This window comes from Protomyctophum bolini (assembly GCF_963924005.1).
Source record: "Protomyctophum bolini genome assembly, chromosome: 7".
Classification (NCBI taxonomy): Eukaryota; Metazoa; Chordata; class Actinopteri; order Myctophiformes; family Myctophidae; genus Protomyctophum; species Protomyctophum bolini.
Window position 1 is genome coordinate 12,368,980 of NC_137868.1, and position 20,277 is coordinate 12,389,256.

Sequence of the window (20,277 nt, forward strand, 5' to 3'; positions counted from 1 at the left end):
GTGCACACACGTGCACACACACACACACAGCTAAGAAGTGGAATAAGCCCTGATCACCTCTAATGACCTACGTAGGCTCTCTGTTTATTTGACACTTTGGGTTGCTTCAAAACATTCGACACAATAGCAGCACACACACTATCGCCCAAAGCAGTGGTGCACACACTCGTGGGTCGTCACCCAAAGCTAGGTCATATACAGTATCTATTGCGTTGCATTAGAATGTCAATGCAGGCTATATTTAAACTGAATATTTCTGCGTCATTGATGAACTTTAGTGGTTCTCAAAGAGGGAGTTCATGGACCCACAGGGGTCTTTGAGGGGGTTCCAAATGGACCCTTACAGGTTTGTAACAGAGTTATGGAAGTTAAGAAATGAAAAGATTTGAGGACCAGCAGTGACCTAAGGTACTCTCTCACCTATATCATCAGCCTATAACACAAGAGTAAAGAAAATGCCTCAGGGCCTCCTCATATTAGACCTACTTTACTAGAGGAAACAGGAGTCTTTTATCCTAAGCTCCTTCTGAAGACTACAGTGATGTGTGAGGTCTCCGATATAAATATAGGCCTGATGTTTTATGATTCCCCCCCCCCCCCCCCCCTTTAACACTGAAATTTGCTCTTTATGACAAAGGGTGATTGGCACTGTTTTCAGCCTGGGATATACAGTATATAGAGTAGTCTACAGTAAAATCCTCAGTGTTAATTTACCCATTTGTAACAAATGTAACCAAATGGACACAGAGGTCCATTTAGTTACATGTGTATACTCAGAGTTTAACACGATGTACATACAGTGCAGATTCACAGGGAGACAAGAGAAGTGCTGGCTGTAAGGGGATCCGTTTTGTCTCTCCTTCTCCGGCTACAGGTGTGTATGATCTGGGTTATTATTATTATTATTATTCAAATAGAACACGACTCATGCAAAAGTTATAAGAGATGGAGAAGCATAACTTTACTGTCATTTTATTGTCTTTAAAATGAGTTGTTTATATGGTGCTAATAATATGCTAATATCACAGAAGGTGCCATTTTTTGTATTTCACTAGGTCTAGTTTGGAACAACAAAACATTCAGTAAGCCTATGTTAAAACACATTAATACATACAGTGTTGTAAAGGTGCTCCAAACTAGACACACTGGCATGCTGAAAATGGGTTGTGAATTCAGTCAAGTCAATAATAAAAAATAATAACAATACTGCAACAAAGGTGTGCCCCAAACCAGGCTCAGGCTGGTCTCAGGAGCAAGACACGCATAGCAAAAGGCTAAAATGGCACTGGAGTATCTCAGACAATAAAAGCATTTTCTTTCATTTCAATACATCTTCTGTCAGGTCATGACCATGAAGATGTATTGACAATTGACATATAAACACTTATCTTACGTCGAAGCTCCACTGACTGTGTTGCGTCGCGGTGCGTTCTGACAGCATCAAAAAAGTAACCGGGACGAATTACAGCCATTGAATGCAACGCAACGTCGGCAGTGGAGCACCCTTCATTAATTAAAAAGTAAACATTCCCTGCGTTGACGTGGAGCCTCAGTGTTATTCTTGCACTCTGATAATAGTTAACTTGGCCTGTAGGGTGCAGGTACTATTATTAATTGTATTAACTGCAGCTGCATTGCTTACAATCACAGTTTACAATAAGGTCAAGCCTTATGCAGCCTTCCACTTTTTAACCATTCTGTAGTTTTTAACCTGAACTGAAAAACAAACTACACATTTAGCCCTAGGGGGTCATTAAGCACAAACTTTAAAGACAGAAGGAAAGAAGAAGAAAAAAGAAGAAGAAAAAAGAGCAGGGTTATTGAACTGGTGCTCTGCGATTGGCTGGCATTAGTGCCAGGTGATGTCACTCCCTATGAAGTTCAACAGATAGTGACATCAGTTGGCAACTTGGCTCCACCACGAGCCAATATAAGTACACTGCTTTTATCAATTACTGTAAATGTCAGGCTTCGCACAGCTTTGGTTTGAGGACCGAATAGTGGTGGTCGGTGCCAAAGCGCCCAGAGAGCACAAGCAAAAATCAGCCAGAGCCTTTATCTACTAACATATGATATGGCATTGGGCATGATATAATCTGGGATTTTGCATGTCATAATATCGTGATATTTACGGTTTTTGCAGTTGTCGAAAATAACAGAAATACCAGATGTGCAAGCTCACAACCTGACACGATGTGAGCTTGTAGCTCGGCTATACTTCTTATTTTATTTTGAAAGAAAATGGATATTATTGACACAATGCAATATAATCGACACTATTACTACAATATTGAGGTATTTAGTAAAATATATATATTTATTTTATCCATATCGCCCAGCCCTAGGAATGGTCCAGCCAGCAGTGGGTCTGGACTGGAGTGGACATCAGGGGCTTTTGTGGACGTGTGCTGGTTCTCCTCATGCTTGTAGCAGCTGTCCAACCAGGGCAGTGCTTCTATCCCGGATCAAAGCCGATATGATTTCAGTAACCCTCCCCACTGACCGCTCCCAGCAATCAGCCTCCTGAGAGAGGGGAGGGGGCAGGAAAGAAAGAGCAAGAGGAAAGGAGAGGGGGGAAAAGCCCAAATTCAATAATTCAACGTTTTTTAGTTGTGACATGCTCATATACGTAACGTATGTATACAGTGTAATGTACAGTAGACGTGGCAGTTAGGTCTACAAATTTTTGCTTGTAATTTCTGCCATTTTCTGCGTGCGAGACCAACGTGCAAAGTATAAATCAGGCACATCAGTATCAGTATTACACAAAGGAAAGCTCACAGCGTATCAGAGGTGACATCACACACAATGTCCCTGTCTTGCCTTTTCTGAGTGGGTTTAATGAGTGGGCTTGTGGTCTCTATAAGACTGCCTTACAGTTCACTACTCAAACTTTCTCTCATGCAACCGTGTTGTTTTTGTATCATTATTTCTGCCTATTAAATTGAAGCAGCTCTCATTTTTAACACAATGCACTCTGATCAAATTTAATAAGTAAGAATCACATACTCGGAATGTTATTCTATGGATGCTTTAAGTGAACAGGCGGAAGCAATTCTTTTAGAAAGTGGAGGAACAACAATGTAGTTAAACCGGAGCACTTTCAGTTTTTTTCTTATCTATGCTGCTGAATTGCAGGTCCTGTTAATCTTGCGAGCTACAAAAGACCCTGCATTCTTTGCAGTTTATGGTGCATGATATTAGACAGATATACGCGAAAACCACACATAAAGCCTTAAGGAGACCACGCACTTTCTCATTTGCTCAGTCTCTTTGGTTTTTTAAAAGCAAACTCTACTGTTGTGGTTGTTTTGCTTTTGTGATTTGTTTTATGCCGTAACGTCCTGCACAATACTCTTTTAATGGTTTTCACTCCTCTAAGTTCACTCCTTAGGCTGCGACGACTCCTTACTTTGATTTAGTTACTTGATGAGGCCTCAGAATGACCCACATTCCGTCTTTCAAAGACATTGTGGTGCTGACTTTGTTTTAACCACCAGAGGAGTTCGGCATATAGATTTATGTTTAATGCTTTACCTGGTCTTTTTCATAAGTAGATTTTAATAAGGCTTTGACAAAGCTTTTGATGTTGAAACAAGCATGGAAAAGGAAAGGAAAAAGGGGAGTTTCATGGCTCCAAATATTAAAATGTCTTGTATTATTGAAAAAATACATATCCAAGTTAAAAAGAAAAAAAGTCTGGAAGAGATTTTGGTTTGTGCAATGGAACAAACTGTTTAGCATACCGTTAGTTCTGCATTTCACGTACCCCAGCCGTTACACTCATGTGTCAACACTTTAAGCAAGGTCTAATAGGATCAGGTCTGACTATATCATCATAAGGAATCCAATCCCCTCCGACACTCACTTTTTGGGTTCTCTAACCAGACTTTATCAGCAAACTCCTAGCAGACAAGTCGGGCAACTGGTTGGATTGTGAAAAAGACGAGGTGTGAGAGCGACCAGCGTGGATTGGAATCGGGGTCCGACCATGGATAATGTGAGCTAGAGACCCACAATCCAGTACTCCTGGAGCACTCCTCACTAATCAGAACCAGTGGAGACGGAGTCAGATGACACAGATTTTCCACACCGACTGAGAGGGGATCCGAGGCGAACGCGCTGGAGGACAGATCAGTGACTCCGGCCCCTCATTGATTAAAGCAACACAGGGAGAGAGAAAGAAAAGAAAGCCATGATGGAATCAAAATATGATAGTTTTGAATGGACTCCAGAAATGTTCCGTGTCAGCATTTCCTGTACTTTTTTTTTAATATGTTTTTTGTGATTTTCAACTGGCCAGACATTTGAAGAATCAAACCAAAAGAAGAAAATGTGGTTATTTTCTGTTTTTCTTTTAGATGTACCCAAGTCATTGTTCTTTAGCTTAATTACTGGTACTGGGCTATGAGGTGATGGGCCAATACATCTGTAAGCAGTCAGCAGAATATGGCACATCGCAAACATCGCCTCCCCCCCCCCCACACACACACCACCCCACCCCCCTTAAAGGAACACACGTAGGTTCTTGAGTGATGGGGTACAGTCGGGAGCTTTTAGTAAGGAATCAAAGCATTCTGGTCAATCTGGTTGCCTCTTTTCACGGCGTGCATCATAAGCAATCAGATCAAAGCATACCGTTGACTGTTATCTAAAGGCAATCAGGTCTTCACACGGAGGGTATTAAAATGTTACATGTGTGGATGCAACATGCGCTGTGGGGATAATGAACGTAACTAAGACGATCAACAGTCCAGTACCACCCATGGGGACCATGGGAAAGTCGTGTGAACCGTGGGCTTATTGGAGACAGCTACAACCATCAACCCACAGCTAATGACTCTATCATAGAGCTCTGTTTTGTTATGGGTTTAGTTATGGGAAAAGACACACACACACACACACACACACACACACACACACACACACACACGTGTGTTCACATACACAAATGTAAAAAAGAAAAAAGAAAAGAAAAGAAGGCTAACAATCACAAGATCACCAAGGATGATCAAAGTTTTAAGCTTGTCTAAATCATAGATGTGAATTATTTCCACTCCAGATGTGTGATTCATGTGTGCGATTCGTGTGAGATTGAAATGTGGTTCATACTTCATACAAGGATATTATTGAATCAAGTAGTTGCTTGCTCACTGGAACACATATACAATTTGAGCTGTTTATTGACTCTCAGCGCAGCTTTAAGTAGTCACAACTGTCACTCAGAGTCTTCAAATGTGTGGCGATAAAGGAAAAAAACAAGGCAAAAGGATATAGAATTACTTAAACAACAAAGCCCATGGACCTGGCTCATTTGCATATCTAACTGCTTTCAGGCTGAAATCTATCTGACTCAAGTGCGAGGAAATAGGGACCCCAATAATCGCTGCACAGCCATGAGCCACAATTCAGCCAGCTAAGTGGATGTTCTTGACAGACATGACAGGTCAGGTACGTCTCTCTCGACCCGGCCTCTACCGCAGGGCCCCTCCACCATTGGCAGAGGTGGCACTCCACTCACATCCACATCTCCCCTTTCAGCAGGGGACCATCCAGAAAGCATAAAGCACTTTAATAATGAGGAGCGCTCTGGCTCATTGTCATGGGCAGGCAAACACGCACAGGAAGGCAAGGCATGTGGGGACACACGCAAGCGCATGTTGACATGCATGCACGTACGTAAATATTAATACACATAGGCTATACTTGTGTATGCTTGAGCAAATGAATGCAGTCCACACTAATGCATCAAGAGGCGCACACGCACACACACACACACACACACACACACACACACACACACACACACACACACACACACACACACACACACACACACACACACACACACACACAGAGTGGAGGGATTTACGTCTCAAGAGCCCCAATCCGAGTCAAGTCTATAAGAAGTCCTCCAGGGCCGAGACGGTTTTCCACTGTCTCTTTTCCAGAGAGACGGTGTAAACAGCGAGGGAGAATTCAACTGAGACAGACGTAGCTGTGTATGGCAGTGGACAGAGGCATTGGATGAAATCAAAAATATAATTATTATTTGAGGTTTTAGAATGAAAGCTGGTTGTTATTATTCACCTGTCCACACGGCCAGAAATTGCTCTACACGAGTGTAGCGCCAAAACACAGAAATCTCTTCTGTGCCAAAAAAGCTTTAAGTGCACTCTAACTCAGTAGGAGGGCACGAGGGGAAACGGGTCAATTTTACGAGATTCACTCACCGTTTTATTTTGCCATTATTAGACATGAGGGGAGCTCACTTTCCACTTCAGAATGATGAACTGCCACAAATCCTCACTTAAAGGATTTCCCCGGCCAAACGTATCATCATTTATTCACATTAGTGGAAGGACTGTCACCAGTAATGTATGCCACAGTAAAATGGGAGCGCAGCACATTTACATTCGGAAATGTGACACTTTTTTCCGCTGACAGAAAAAGCCTCTGCTACATCGATTACCAACACATTCAATCCATCCAGTCGCCTATATGGCATTGATATGGTTTGTCTTGTCAAATTTAACTTTTCAAATACAGGATCTGTCAGCAACAACAATAATGTCTGAACTGTAAAGGGACAAATGCCATTGGACAGAAAGCAGCTTGAGCGCACTGGGTATGTGGTCCTTAATCTAATATCTTGCATTGACGTAGAACTAACAAAATACATAAACAATCATATCATAAAATCAGTCGAAGGAATATGCGCTCAATCACTTCCACATGCATGCCGTCACACACACACACACACACACACACACACACACACACACACACACACACACATGCAGCCAATGCGCACAGGCTTGTTATTCCAAACTTCTGCGTTTACGGAATGGAACTTCAATCATTAGGTTCTATTTTTGCATACTTTTTGAAGGGAGGATTTTGACAAGCTGTAAGGCGACAGGTCTTTGAAACACAGAGGAGAGGGTAGCAAGGAATAAAGCATCAGCAGACCACACAATAAGCAATCCCAAAACTAAATCTACTCTTAAATGCCACAGATGCAATCAACCTTTCCATCTAAAAGCAGCTTGTACCAACTCCACTGCCACACAAGAAGGGCCTGCTTTGAAGCTAAAGAATTCAGGCAATTAGGAGTTTTAACAGTGACAATTTGCACGCCTCTGTCATTCTCCCTAGATCCAGAGCCCCAGAGGACTGCTGCTACTGAGGGCTTCCACTTCTGTTCCCTTCATGAAGTGCCAAGGGCACTGGGTTCCTGAGTGAAAAACAACTCATGGAAAATCTTGGCTTAGTGCCCACACCATGAACACTGGAAAGAGTTGTTAGAATCACACCAGCTACCATAACCAAAGTGGCCAAGAACGTTGGACATTTTTATCACCACCTTTCATCATCCAAATGGCTTATTGTCACTGTATTTTATCCCTCTCAGGCTCTGACAAATGTTTGGGATATGAGTGTACTACAGTACCAATGATCGCCACATAGCATACACCACTTGAGGGCAGTAGCATTACTGGCATGACAGCCATGCAGCATTCTCTGTTATAGACGAGAGAGACCACCACCTAAAATTAACTTTTATTTATGCAACATCTCACTTTTATTGATTCGGCTACGCTGAAAACAGTGAAGCAATCTTTCAGAACGTTCTCCCCAGATGACCTGTGCAATACAAGACCAGTGATACAATAGGCCTTAAAAACACGATGTGCTTTGGTTTGAGAGAGGATTGAATTTCAGGGTTTCTGACAGCGTGTCCCCAGAGTGGGTATTGTGGTCCTGCCGCCCTCGCTCCCGTAGTGTCTCGATGTAGACAGGCAGTAGCTAGGGGGCTTAACTGAGAAGAGAGAAGGGGGTAGCAGGTCCAATTACTGGCCGGTCTAAGCAAGGGCCTGGTTAGAGCGCCAAACCCAACACCATGGAGCCTCTTCCAAAGGACAGGGCAAACTGCTGGTTGAGAAACCTAAAAGGGCACAGAGGCGGGAGGGTCAGAGACCTACTGACCAGAGGCTACTGCTCACCTGACCAAACTTTGCTAGCCACCGAAACCCTGCTCTGGATTAGTAGTGGATGATAAGTTGCAAAATGTAGAGTGGAGATGTCACATGCATGAGGAGAATGAGAACACTTGCACATACTGTAGGAAGAGGCCATTTTCACGTTCATATTACTAAGCTTTAAGACTAAATTGCCTTCTCCAAGAGCATACCTTTGATCTTAACAAAACCTCAGCAATAAATACAAAAGAATACAAGGATGGATCCTGTATGAGAGTGTAGCATAAGAAGATGAAAATTGATGATGAGATGACAGTGACAAAACCCGAAATTTCCTACGTCTTTTGGAAGAAGTGTCTTCAGGGAATCGTTTTTATTGACTAGTGTGGAAGTATTCAGTGTCGCTGCCTGAACGTCTGTATTTTAGATATCCTTGTCATTTTCAATCTGTCTCACACTTCATTTGAAAAGGATTGTAAATGTAGGAAAAATGAAAACGTATTGGTGCTTTACAATCCCACCCCACTTTTGTGTGTGTGACTCTTCTCAGACTTTCCAGCCGTGGAAAAACAGACACGCATACATGAACGCGTATTGATAAGTGCTTTTCAGACCCCATCGACACAACTACTGCCACATAATCCGGTCATGGTACATTGAGAAAAGCTTTCAACACAACTTTCCAAAATATCCTGTCTAGGGGCTTCTCCTGGACTAACAAAAACGTTTGTTGGTTAAAGCATAATGTGTGTCTTCTGTCTCGCCTCTTTAGAAAAGGCAAACTTGTAAGAAAGGGACACAGAAATTGGCAAAGAAAATAGAGGGAGCCTGTATTTCCACAGGTCCTTTCAGTACGAATACTGCGCTATCTCAATTAGCTCTGGTGAGTGATGGCTTTGTTTGAATTGGTCCCACCGACAGACATATTTCTAAACACTAAACCAGAACAATGGAGCTTCGGTTATGGAGTTATGAAGGCGTTAAGGCATGGGATGGAATTTTTTCACATGGATATACTGTACCCCACATGAAGTGAAGCAGCCCCACATCCAAACATGCTATAAATACGTAATAAGTAATGCCTCGCTTATCACTCTACATCACATTAATCAAGTAAACAAAATACGGTCCGACTCTGTATCACAGGGCTTCTAAGGTCAGGTGCAATCGGTGCAGGTACAGGAATATTCCCACAGAGACACCCACCAGCCGTGACACACCCTGGATTTGAACTGCACACATCCTGGTCATGGATTAGTACCCTCACTTCCATTCTTAACACAAGCAGGAGAGTGTATTCACTGGCATGTCTCCCGTGAGCCAAACATGCAAACATAGGGTGAAACACTGTTTTTATGCTGCTGTCAAAATAACGACTCACAGCAGACTAAACATTAAAGGAGTATGCCGGCCGTGTGGCCCGACGGATGTAGTGTGAGAATAAGAGAGGATTGCAGGAGTTGCGGAAATCATTTTCACGTGGTGCTTCGCGAAAACACACCAGAAGTGTGCAATACATTTGAAGACATGAACTACACAGGACCAGTTTTAACCTGCTTGTTTATGACATTCTAATCTTCTAATCACTGCACTTTCAATTGGGTCCATCAGGGAGGAGAACCTTTTTATATATTTTTTACTTACTTTTCTTTTACTCATATTCAATTTTTTTCTTTTTACAGAACGGGATCGCCAAACAAGCTTGTGTTGATTTCCCACTCTAGTACTACGCATGGCATGGTGTGCCATTCCACAGGGATTACCCACAACCCTAAAACAAGCATGCGTACAGAGAGGTCCCCTGCAAACGAAAGCATGGCAGAGCTGAAAGGTGAACACTACAAAAACAGTCCTTGATGAAGCCTGTAAACTAAAAAAGTAATCCCTGCAGTGCTGTGCTCCCCAACAACATAGCTCAAAAGGTGGAAACTCAAACCACGACTACTGTGGGTGGTCACAGACAACTCAAATCCAAGTGGTAAAACAAACACACATACGCATACATACGCTTTGACGTTATTTTGTGTGATTGAGTGTTTACAAACTAATTGCATGGATCTGGATCACATTAAACCTCTTTATACGAATACATCCTCTTGTTTGTAACAGTTGCCTCCCCGTATGTCATTTTTCAATTGGGTGTAAGTCAAGTCATATCAGCCCGATGAGCGCTCTTGCTGGTCTTTTTAATCTAAGAAATCAAAGCTGAGTAAACACACTGCTTTGGTATGCGTTAAGTCTTCGAGCCAAGCTCCAGCGGTTGAGTTTCACACATACCGACACCACATCTGGCGCACTCTAGGCGCGTAAGATCAAGCTTGATATCCTGCACATGTTGTGGCAGTGCGAGTCTCTCCCAAGGCTCTGACCTTAACACCCTACAAATACATCACTAAGGAGGGAGGCCAATTCCTGTGCTTCTGTCTGTATGGAGATGTCAAGAGACTCCACCAAGAGAACGCCGGTTACCTCAGTGCCTCTTTCCAGCATAATCTTAAATAATCAAGTTTGAAGACAACGATTTGAGATCAAAGGGGAATCATTAGGCAGATAACAGGAAAATACTGTGTGAATTGTGGAGGGTGGATATTGGTATCGTAAATCTAAGTGCAGTGGATCTAGTCAAGATAGGCTGACACCACGTCTGAAGTCATTAGGGTTGGTTTTGGCTATGTTTTTATTTGCTTATCTTATCTGTGCCCCACCACAACCTCAAGGTTGTCCCAACTAAAATGTACCTTGACGTGTGAATTGGACAGAACAGGAGGAAACCGAGGAATATAATTTAAATAGAGAAGTTGCATTTGTAGCAATCAAATCCAGTGAGCAAAACAAGCGATCATTTTCTCTTAGCGGAGATAATGCGTCACATCTACAAGTTGGCCTGTCAACATAGTACTCCAATCATATCACAGAAACTAATACCAGGGCCTCGGTGGAGGGTAATCGCTAGATTGAGAAAAGTTTGGAGTGTTCTTAAACCACAGGCGGCAGTCAACTCTGATCTCCCTCCACCTCAGCCAGGGTGCATCTCCATGGATGTCACAGCAAGAGCTTCACGAGGTCGTGTACAGTTTCACCTGGAGCTAGATCTAAACAGCTAGAAGAGAATAGACCTATAGAGCCCTCTCCTTTTCTCTCTCTCTCTTTTCTTCCCGACTGGCTAATCTCTTCTCAGGTGTAGAATTCCTGGTCTGGGCTCTCTGGAGGAAACACAGGGTTGGGTAAACATCAGGGCTCTCACTGCAGGGATTACAACACCCATATATCACAGTGACAAGCCTCCTTTCACTGGCTGACAAGTCGCCAGAGCGATATGCAAGGGTACCGTGGGGGAAGGCGGGGGATCCGGTGACACTTCCTATCGCAGCACAAGTCATTGATAGTGAATACCATCACCGCGCTCACACAGGTCATCATGTCAGCTCCTCATATGAGAACACTGTCCACACACTCTCTCATCATCACCAGACATTACACACTGGGTGTGTGGTTTTCAAATAGTTACTGTACAACACTGGCGGTCGGACCGTGGGCATCTGTGAAAGACCACCACATTTGGAGAATGCATTTTAATCACAGATCGTCTCACAAAAGGCTGCCGATCATTGTCCGTGACTGCAATTTACTCTGCTCTGTCTCTGTAACTTAAGTAAACACTCAAGCTGTGTGTGCGGCACCTCAACTGTTGATGGGTGTTGCTGTGAATTACATGCAACCGCAGTCATGGCTCATTTGAGAAGAACAACTTTTTAGTCCAACAAGGAATTGCTAAAGATCAATGAGGTGGACCATTTTCCTTACTTCACTCCAGATGACACAATTTCATGTGCGCATAAAACCTTTGATGTAGAAATTTTAATTTTCATTAAGCTTCACTTGAAATAATACAGGGGGGGGGGGATGTATATACATACAATGGATTTTTAAAGTGGAAGTAAAATACATACTAAGATTTTAGCTTTCAAAACCATGTGTGTATCAGAGACACTTTTAATCAGCCAAATTGTGTCTTCATGTTGCGCAGAATTAACACAGCATTCCATAGAATGAATCGTTTCAACAGCACTGGGTGGGTCTTCTACTCCACTAGTGTGATGGTGATACATAATGGAAGTGATTATAGGATCGCCCATGTTGTTCTTTTAGGTCCTCCCTTATGGTTGTGACCAGAACCAGATGAAAAGAATTTGAAATAATTTAGAAAGGAATGAGTTAGTGTTTTTAACTGTTCTATTTCAGTAATTTTCAGTTACCTCATTCTTTAAAAAAGAATCTGCTGTGTCTTGATGAATTGAATACATAGGACCACAATGGAAACAAGCCCTCAGGGCTGTTTCTGTTATCACTTTTGCATCATTGTATAATTGTACCACAGTACTCTTTGCAATCTGTTAAACGTATTCAATCAACCAATTCGAAATTCGAAATTTGAAAAATCCTATCGCTTTATTGTATCTTCCGATGCAAATAAAAAAAGCATGTTTTATCTTTTGTAGAAGGGTGAATGAAATATTAATTCTGGAATTGGAAATTGGATCTAAAGAGAATTACATTTAAGAGATTATATCCTGTTATAACGTGAATGTAGCTGAACATCCTCAGACACTGACCAAAGGATACAAAGTATACAAAACTATTTCATATACATTTGTTTTCTATTTAATGTTAATTGTCTTATTGCGTGTAGAGCATTACAGTACATACATTGGCATTTAAAAAAAAGGTTTCCTGTAGTAAAAATATGTTTCCTGTAGTAATGGTAGTAGTATTTGTACTTGCTCCAAGATTATTTCAATCCCGATAAGATCCCCAGTCAGTCAGAGTCTCTGCAATAACAAAGCTTTTCACTGTGAATATACACATCACATTGTACTGTCAAGTCATCTTAACAAAAGTGACTGGAGAGCAAAGGCAGACATCATAATGATTTCTTTTTTTTACCCTTCATGTCATCACAGACTCTTGGAAGTCATGTTTCTTGATGGAACGGAAAAACTTCAGTTGCAGAGAATAGGTGAATGTCCTGAGAATGTGTCCTGAGAATGAGGATTCTGATCTTGGCAGAAGTTACACACACAGATGTCAATGGAAAAATCTAATAAGTTCACTACAAGAGACAAGGTTATTATGGCACTCGAGAGTGTATTTAGATCACATGACAGTGTTCCTACAACAAAAATGACTTTCCATTACTTTCCGTAACTGGCAAAGGAAAAAAAAAACATGAAAGAAAAGAAAATACTATTAGAAATTGTTATTTCAGCCACGCTGAAGGCCAGGGATGGAGCTTATGCTTTCACCCTTGTGTGCGTGTCTGTTAAAATAAAATACTCCAAGCTGTTTGCGCATGCTGCCAGTCATACAAGGAAGACACATCACTAACATCTTTCCAATGCATCAATGACAGTTATGTTATTTAAAAAAATGTGTGCATGCACTGTCCTTCCAGGCTATAGGATATAATGTCCGCAAGGCTATGGTGTATGGACTATGGAGTGGAACTAGCCCACCCACACAGTAAACGTTACAATGTACAAGGACAAACACACGTAGAGAACACAGTCGACTACAGTATGAAGTGCACGCACCCGAACAGAGGAAGGCCTCTGGGCGCTAAAAGTCCGCACTGCTGTTTGCTGCTGGGGGAAACTGAATAAAACAAGAATCCTATCGGATACTTGTTTACCTATGGCCCAGGGCCATAGGTAAGCAGCCTATCTTCCGTTTGTGTCACGTGTACATCCCTGGGCCATGAAGTAAGTATACGCCATCTGGACATGACTAGTATGTCGCAGGGACTAAATCCCTTAAATTATTTTTTTATGCTTATTCATAATATATATTTTTATATATTCTTTTAACCCGTGCCCCCCCTTTTTGTGTTGCATTTTTAACCTTACTGTATGACTGTATGAGTTATGGGATCACCTGATTTTGCCCTTGGGGATCAATAAATTATCCATCTATCCTTTGATGCCGACTGCCTTTCCAGCAGGGGCGAGGTGAATTTCCCTGACAGACTGAGGCCCCCGCCACACGAGGCGCGGCTCGGGCTGTTACTCCTTCAAGTTTGAAGCCGGCATTAACGTTTTCAGTGTCCAACATTGCTGTTCTGTTAATTATGCATGTAGTCCAGATGAGAGCTCCGGACACCCAGAGAAAGCTGTAGTAGTGTATGCTATTATGCACTGCCTGTAAAATGCATTATGTGGCATTGTGGCATAATCATTCAGTAGGCTACTGGGCATAATCAACTGTAGCTGATGTTTTTCTTTCTTTTCATTACAAATCATTAGAACTTTAATGACATTACATAGGCCTACTAATATTCTTAGAACTACCCTCTTCTGCCGGAAGTATACATAAGCATGAGATTCATAGTTTGCAGATCTTAAAGCTCACAACGAGGGGCGGCATGATGCATTGTGAATTCATGAGATTGAATATATTCGGTGCACAACACAGCTGAATGTCAGATAAATGCTCATTAATAGATTGATATCACCTGCTGCCTGTACAGTGTTAAACATTTAGCCTACTCTGCAGCAAGTTAACAAGATAAATTGCACATAGGCCTACAGGCTACTATACAAAAGTATAAAAAAAGAGGAATTAGAAACAGTGAAAACAGGCCGTTCATAGAGGAATATGGACAGTAAACGATGTGTGTATCGTACCTGGGGTCTCTCAATGCAAAGCCGGTTTGAAGTTACACAAAGGCTTTGCCGTGACATTTTGGCTGCTTGCTTGCAAAGAATATAATTTAGAGAGCAAGTTGAAGCATGGATAACACCTTTAGAATGTTTAATTTCCACCCAAGAAGATGAAGCAATTTGACGAGGTCCATGCTGCTGTGCACTGCGCAGGAGAGACCTGCCTGAGAGGGACGGACAGCGGTGGCTGCGTGCCGCCCATCTTTATAGCCTATAAACTAATCTATTCCTACACTACAACATTTAGTAACAATCATCAAGATCATCTGTTTCTTTCTTGTCTTTACAGATTGGTAATCACCATAATTTATATCTGTTCTCTGAAAATAGCTCATCTACAAGCTCACGGGCTGCAGATCGCCTAGAAGAGATTTATAGATGTGTGCAAATATAAAATAGCTGCGATACAGGAGGTGTAAAGCCTGGTGACGTGAGGTTAGTTTGGAGGGGGCGAGGCGTCACCGAGGCGTCACCGACTATGGCCTCACCATTTCAGCAAATATGCGGCATTCGCTGTACACACGGAGACGACAAAGTAGTGTCTCCGAAGTCTGCCACTCTGGGAGCCGGTTTAAAAAAGAACCGGTTAAGTCCCCAGATCGGCTAAATACTTGTGCGGGTAACGCAGAATACGTCCTCGTCTGGACAGCACCTATCGGTCGGACTCTCGCAGGCCGCCAAGCAGGGAGGCATTGGGTACCATTTTGTGTAGTCTTTGGTATGATTGAACCCAACCTCAGGATAGACACGCTAAACCTAAAACTGGTGCATCAGATAGTTTTAAGTAAAACTGCTCCACACACGCACGCACATGCATACACACAGCACTGGAGAAAACAATTGACCACTTAGTGCAAATGTGCCATTCTGATTGGCAGAGACAAGAGACAATAATTCTCTATAGATCTGCTAAAGTTATATGTCAACAGATGAGGCCGGTAGGTGTGAACAATTGGTTCAAAGCCTTTTAACATATCAAAATTATAAAACACAACTCACTCCAGTCTTAAAAATCCATACAATAAGGCTTAGGAATTCTATGTGATATTTCTGTGACATCAGTCAGTTATGGAATGTGAAAAATTCCTTAAACCAAAGAGACAAGAATGGCTAATGATGTCATCAAGATGTGCAGACTGGATCATCATCATCATTTTTCGACCGCAGTCGAGATCATAGATACCATAATGCTACGCCAGACTTCCCGGTCCTTCATTGCCACCCCCAGTTCCTGCCTACTGAAGCGCCAGTCCTTCATTGCCACCCCCAGTTCCTGCCTACTGAAGCATGTGTACCTAGCGATGACATCAGGGAACGACAGCTTTCTACCTCTGGTCCGCCCTGAGGCAGGACTCCAGAGAAGAAGGGAAGATATAACCTCATTATCAGCTCTGTAGCAGTGGCCGGCAAACTGCGCTCTTCTGAATCGGACCAGTGAAGAAACACGGGGACAAGGTTGCCGTAGAGCCTGAGCGTATTCCAATGATTGACTGATAAGTGCGATGTCATCAGCAAAGTCAGTGTTGGTTAGGTATTAAACAGGATGACGAGAGCTTTTCTTAGACTGGAACTGACTGAACTGCTGAACTGACTGGAACTGCTCCATAGAAAGTGGTCTGTCAGACTGTCTTGGGGATTTACACAATGTCTGTTCAATTTGTTACATCCAACAGAGATCTCTAATGCATTAGTGATGACAGTTCTTAAGAAAATGATTTAATCAAATTCCCATAATATCATAATGGATGCTCTCAGACTTTCATGTTCCATAAGTTCATTTCATCTTCAATGTACATTAATGTCACATAAAGCTTTACAAATCAATGAAACAGTGGCCATAATGGCCACATTGTTTAAACTTATCAATCTGAAGAAGGCGCAACAAAAACATTTATATAAATGGTGGACCGCAGTGAAACTCCTTGTTAACAGAAAACAATGCACGACATTATAACAAAAAGATTTGTATGTCTGTGTTTGGCTCCCTGGGGAATTATGAGATGTTTTGAGACATCAAAACAGGAAAATTTTGGTTTTGTTTGCAGGGAACAGCAAACAAACAACAACAACAACCCAGAGTTTCTGACCACTGTGCAACCACAATGTATCAGTCTACCTACTACTAACCAAGTTACAAACAATAACATCCTGCCATGGATGTTACAGCCTGTGTCCTGAGATGCACAGCTGCACACTCACATATGCTGCATAGACACTTTCATTAATAACTAAATGAAGCCAGCTTGGAGATGTCCGAGTTGTAAACTTGCATTTAGGCCCGTCACAATTATTACATAATCACCTGATCGCAATTATTTGAGCTTACAGCAATTATGTTGAAAAATCGTTGAAATAGTTTCCATTCATCTGTAAAAACAGCTGGGAGAAATTAACAACAAAGAAATGTGCGGATCTACGTTCATATAAGTTCAATATATCTGGATAAAATGATTAACTATATTGCCTGTTTTGGCCGTACATTTTTCATTTCGACCATTGGTACCGGTCATTACTATTAGCAGTGATTTATTTGTATATGTCAGTTAATAGGCTTTGCATAAATCTGTCCTGTGCAATTTCTGTCAATACATTTGTGTATACGTGCTATATTCTCCAAAGGGGATGGGTGGTAGAGTTGGCCAAGTTGAAAATAACAACACATTGTGATATTATGAATCGCAATAAGGTAATTGTTATACTTGGCATTTCAAGCAGCTGTTGCATCCTTCCCTCATCTACATTCCCTTATTTTCTATCACGCCATTACACAAGGGTTAATTACAGAACCATTGGCCAAAAATAAGGCATTGGTGGCCAAGTGGTATATAGGAAATTAATCAAGAAACCAGTAAGACGCCCCGAGCGTGCACACATCCGGCCTGGGTGACGGCAGACTGCTGGGCGAACGCTGGCACTTTGGCATGGGGGGTCAGATCAACATATGGAATTAATTCTGTACTGGCCATATATGGAGTGTGTCTTGAGTGTACAGGTTTGCACTGCTGCACTAATAACTTTGGATCGGGTCCGTCTAGAGTTTGAATGGACAGGTCAAAAGGGAGACATCGAAGAGGAAGGACGGGTTGGGTTGGGAGGGATCAACATATGGGTGGTCAGAACAGGTCAGCTCCATATATGGAGATTTAAGGGTTTGAGGTCAGATTTAAGGTTGCTGGCCGGCTCCATATATGCAGATCCAGTCTTCTCCATGTATGCCTATCCAGGGTTTGATGAGGTCAGTGTCGTGATCTTTATACCGGTATATGGAGATGGCCATATATGGAGTGTGTCACGAGGTGTGATGGACTGGCAGCCATATACGTATGGTGGCATGATGTGTCACGAGGCGTGACGGACTGACGGCCATATATGGTGGCGTGATGGACAGACTGACAGGATTTGCAGGTTTCCATAGTAATCTGCGAAACTACTGTCGCAATAATCAATATTGTTATTACTTGCGCAAGCAGAGCGCGCAAGTAATCGTTTCGCTTGGTCTCTTCGAAGTGAAGCCAAGTTTTCTTCAACGGTAAATCTGTGCCTGGTTTGCTGGGACTAGTTACAACATTACGTCATCCTTGAGAGAGTACATGGTGTGTATATGACGTAATGTTACAAGTTACAAGTTACAAGTTACAACATTACGTCATATACACACCATGTACTCTCTCAAGGATGACGTAATGTTGTAACTAGTCCCAGCAAACCAGGCACAGATTTACCGTTGAAGAAAACTTGTCTTCACTTTTTGGAACCAAGTAACCACAGTATACTGCTAATCAAATTACAACTACATACTCTGTATGTAGTTACTTGCGCAAGCAGAGCGCGCAAGTAATCGTTTCGCTTGGTCTCTTCGAAGTGAAGCCAAGTTTTCTTCAACGGTAAATCTGTGCCTGGTTTGCTGGGACTAGTTACAACATTACGTCATCCTTGAGAGAGTACATGGTGTGTATATGACGTAATGTTACAAGTTACAAGTTACAAGTTACAACATTACGTCATATACACACCATGTACTCTCTCAAGGATGACGTAATGTTGTAACTAGTCCCAGCAAACCAGGCACAGATTTACCGTTGAAGAAAACTTGTCTTCACTTTTTGGAACCAAGTAACCACAGTATACTGCTAATCAAATTACAACTACATACTCTGTATGTAGTTGTAACTAGAACAACTACATACAGTCTGTGCCTGGTTTGCTGGGACTAGTTACAACATTACGTCATCCTTGAGAGAGTACATGGTGTGTATATGACGTAATGTTACAAGTTACAAGTTACAAGTTACAACATTACGTCATATGCACACCATGTACTCTCTCAAGGATGACGTAATGTTGTAACTAGTCCCAGCAAACCAGGCACAGATTTACCGTTGAAGAAAACTTGTCTTCACTTTTTGGAACCAAGTAACCACAGTATACTGCTAATCAAATTACAACTACATACTCTGTATGTAGTTGTAACTAGAACAACTACATACAGTCTGTGCCTGGTTTGCTGGGACTAGTTACAAGTTACAAGTTACAACATTACGTCATATACACACCATGTACTCTGGTCCCAGTTCACAACGATGACGTAATGTTGTAACTGGTCCCAGCAAACCAGGCACAAACCTACGGTTGAAAAAAACTTGGCTTCACTTTTTGGAACCAAGTAACCACAGTATACTGCTAATCAAATTACAACTACATACTCTGTATGTAGTTGTAATGTGATTTGTAATTTGTAAATCTGTGCCTGGTCTGCTGGGACCAGACTACACAGATGACCATATCTCTTACGTCATCACTGAGAGCTAGTCATACATATACACACCATGTACTCTGGTCCCAGTTCTCAACGATGACGTAATGTTGTAACTGGTCCCAGCAAACCAGGCACAGACTTACGGTTGAAAAAAACTTGGCTTCACTTTTTGGAACCAAGTAACCACAGTATACTGCTAATCAAATTACAACTACATACTCTTGTAATGTGATTTGTAATTTGTAAATCTACTTTTTTTTTCATCACATATCAATGATTCATTTTTCTGTAAAAAAGTAGTTAGGTAGCAAATAGTTACACGTAATGATTATACATTTCAAACGTTCCTTCACAGAGATACTGAGATGTGATACTTTCCAGCGGTCGAAAGTACTTGCGCGCTCTGCTTGCGCACTAGTAGGCCATTTATGGCCTACTAGTGTGCAACAAGCAAGTATGCACTCGGCAGAGTGCAGTTCTAGTTAATAATAGATTATAATATAATAATTATTTGCCAGAACCATTCAGCAAACCTTACACATCCTCTGTAATGGACCAATTTTGTATTTTTTTTATTATTATTTTTATTACAAAAGAAACATCAAATTTAAATTGTGGATATATATATATATATATCTTGACAAAGGAAGTGTTGGCAACAGCCTTGACATGTACTGTATGAGGGAAGCCATCTGGGAAGAATTATCCTCATTATAACAAAACCTAACAGAGTGATTTATGCGAGGCCTTATTCTGCTGTTCCACTATCTCATAACAATAAGCATTTTATCATGGTGAAACACATAATCTCTGTCCACTCCCT

At 41.8% G+C, this 20,277-nt stretch overlaps 1 protein-coding gene across 1 annotated transcript in view; it reads right to left on the reverse strand.

Moving 5' to 3' along the window:
• Window positions 1–980: 980 nt before the first annotated feature.
• Window positions 981–20,277, reverse strand: part of crppa (CDP-L-ribitol pyrophosphorylase A) — a 40,053-nt gene continuing 20,756 nt past the window's right edge. Inside the window, exon 10 of the mRNA XM_080767953.1 lies at window positions 981–2,523. Coding sequence (XP_080624079.1) covers window positions 2,419–2,523 — 105 coding nt within the window. The 3' untranslated portion in view covers window positions 981–2,418. The remainder of the gene's footprint in view (window positions 2,524–20,277) is intronic.